Source organism: Cyprinodon variegatus, unplaced genomic scaffold (genome assembly GCF_000732505.1).
Source record: "Cyprinodon variegatus isolate N-32 unplaced genomic scaffold, C_variegatus-1.0 Scaffold320, whole genome shotgun sequence".
Taxonomy (NCBI): Eukaryota; Metazoa; Chordata; class Actinopteri; order Cyprinodontiformes; family Cyprinodontidae; genus Cyprinodon; species Cyprinodon variegatus.
The window spans coordinates 784,785-787,440 of NW_015150773.1; the positions used below are offsets into that span (position 1 = coordinate 784,785).

Below are 2,656 nucleotides of genomic sequence, written 5' to 3' on the forward strand. Positions count from 1 at the left end.
AAACTCTCCTTAGGTGTGTGTGTGTGTGAATGGTTGTTTGTCTCTGTGTTTCCCTGTGATGGACTGGCGACCTGTCCAGGGTGGACCCCGCCTCTTGCCCATAGACAGCTAGAGATTGGCACCCGCCCCCCCTCGCGACCCCTCTTGGGATTAAGCGTGTCAGAAAATGGATGGATGGATGGTTAGACTACTCCTTTTTATTAGTAACACAATCAGTCTGTAATCTGCTTCTCTAGAACATTGGAACCGAAATGATTAGTGTTTCAAGAAAAGCGATGTTGGACCATGTGGAATGCAGTGGGACGGAGTCGTCACTGTGGCACTGTAGAGCTAAGCATCAAAGTGATACACAATGCTCAAACGTCCCTTATGTTATCTGTTCAGGTAAGATCAGTCTTTGAAAGGATTCACCTTTTGGGTGTGATGCTGATGTTTCTCAGCAATGATCCAAATAACTGCTGTTTTCTTAGTCTAGAAAAAGTTAAGTCTTTCAAAAATGTCTTCTCTCCATGACACAGAGAGTGTGAGTGTAAACCTACGGGGTGGTCCTGGACACCTTGCTGGAACACTGGAAGTAGAGTATGAGGGCGAGTGGAAAACAGCTATTCGTTCTCCTACTGACAATTCTGATCTGTCCAATATCGTCTGCGAAAAACTGAGAAAAACTGAGAACGGCACAAAAAGGAGCTCTCAATATGTTGAAAACAGTAATAAGAAATTCCTGGTTTTGGAAAAATGTGACTCAAAAACAGAGATATCTGACTGCATATCAAAAAATAAACAGCAGTCCAACCCCAAGGGCTATGAATCCATCGACATCACCTGTCCGGGTGAGTTTTTCTCCTTTTATCTTTAAATCTATATGATGCTTTTTAACTCTTTTGATTTATTTTGAACTTTTCTTTCCGAGGAAACATGCTAGCTTTATCATTGCTGAATCTAAAAGCATTTATAAACACCCCATTTACAGCACAGATAATCCAGACGGAGCGGCCAGCATGATTGGAGTTGTGTTGTATAAGTTTGTTAGCGGCATGCAATGAACTTGGCGGTCCCGTGATGAACTCTTGATTTAAATATAACAGCCGTATAAACTTTCCTGCAGATAGCTTTGCAGATTCAGTCAGTTTTATTTAAAGACATTTATTCTTTTTTTAAGTGACTTTTTTAAGTGACAGTTGACTGAACCTGTTTGAAGTTGCTCTTTTTCTAATATTGTTTTTCTAACTTCCAAACTTGCATGAATATGGTTTATAAATCCAAACTGTTCTTGACTCATTAAAGGAATGATAATTTAAGAAACATTTCATTCATCTTCCTTAATTCCTTGATCTTTAGTCCTAAAAAAGAGGAGCTTAATAGTTCCTTCTGAAATAGGAGCCCCGACTGACACTTAATGACCCCAACCCCCCTTCTTTTCTTTACAGAGAATAAGGTTCTTTTCCTGCATGGGAATCAGCCATGCTCTGGCACTGTTGGGATCATGTACAAGGAGAAAAAATATTCGCTCTCTTGGTCTAATCAGACCTGGAACATAGATTTAGCAAGCAAGATATGCCAGGAGTTGCACTGTGGGAATGCTTCCAAGATTAGTTCATCCACCAACATCCAATCCGATGGAATAATTAAGCCTGATAACTGTTTATCTAGCAACAAATCTCTCGTTGAATGTGAATTAGAAGAGAACTCTGCCTCCAATCAGACCTTTGCTGCAGTGAAATGTACAGGTAATGTGAAACCACATTTATGAAATATTGAAATAAATTCTTTAATGGTTTATTTTTTTGGCATGACCTACTATCCAACCTTTTGGATGAAGTGATTAGTTCTGATCTAGTTCATTTATGAATCAAGTATTGTGGAAACTTTAACAGAGATTGTCCGTTCTGCATATTTCTGTTTGCTGCAACAGGCACCATCAGCGTGAATCTGACAAACACCTGCTGGGGATATGTCAGCATTACTACGGCAGACAAAAATGGTTTTGTGGCTGAAGATGCTTGGGAGGAAAAAATGTCTGAGAAACTGTGCAAAGAGCTGTCATGTGGTTCTTCCATGCCATCTATAGATGAGAGTCAGACAGAAGAACAGATTGCCTTTAAGAGTTTGCATGATCTGAATAATGTGGGGACTGACAGGAAACTGAACCAGTACAGTTTGGTTTATGCAAACGACTCACCTAGACGTAAACGGGCCTATGTTGTTTGTAAAAGTAAGTGCTTGTTTGACTGTAAGAGTTCTGCTTTTTTAGGATATTTTGTTTGTTAATTAAGCGGAAGCCTTAATTAGAAATGAAATATACAAGAAAATTCTAACTCTTTCCAATGTGATTAATTAAAAAACACAAAGAATCCAAGAACTTTATGTTTATTCAGCCTTATGTTTTCTTAAACGTAATTACACTAAAACCTGGAGATGAAAATTGATTCCACCTTAAATTCAAATCAGTGGACAATTCATAATATCTTTCTTAAGCTTTTTGCAATAATGATAGACAGACAACTAAATAAAATTGGTAGAGAATAGGCTTATTGTATGATAATATAAACCCTTTTTACCCTTTTCAATTTCCTTAGAAAGTAAATTTTATTACAGCCAAATCTATCTTGATGTGTATATATATATATATATATATATATATATATATATATATATA

At 37.5% G+C, this 2,656-nt stretch overlaps 1 protein-coding gene across 1 annotated transcript in view; it reads left to right on the plus strand.

Annotated features, from left to right (window-relative positions):
- The window catches only part of LOC107091007 (antigen WC1.1-like), a 17,943-nt gene that overhangs the window by 8,108 nt on the left and 7,179 nt on the right, over positions 1-2,656 (plus strand). Inside the window, exons 6-9 of the mRNA XM_015384702.1 lie at positions 237-384; positions 519-830; positions 1,428-1,727; positions 1,913-2,212. Of these exons, the coding sequence (XP_015240188.1) occupies positions 237-384; positions 519-830; positions 1,428-1,727; positions 1,913-2,212 (1,060 nt within the window). The remainder of the gene's footprint in view (positions 1-236; positions 385-518; positions 831-1,427; positions 1,728-1,912; positions 2,213-2,656) is intronic.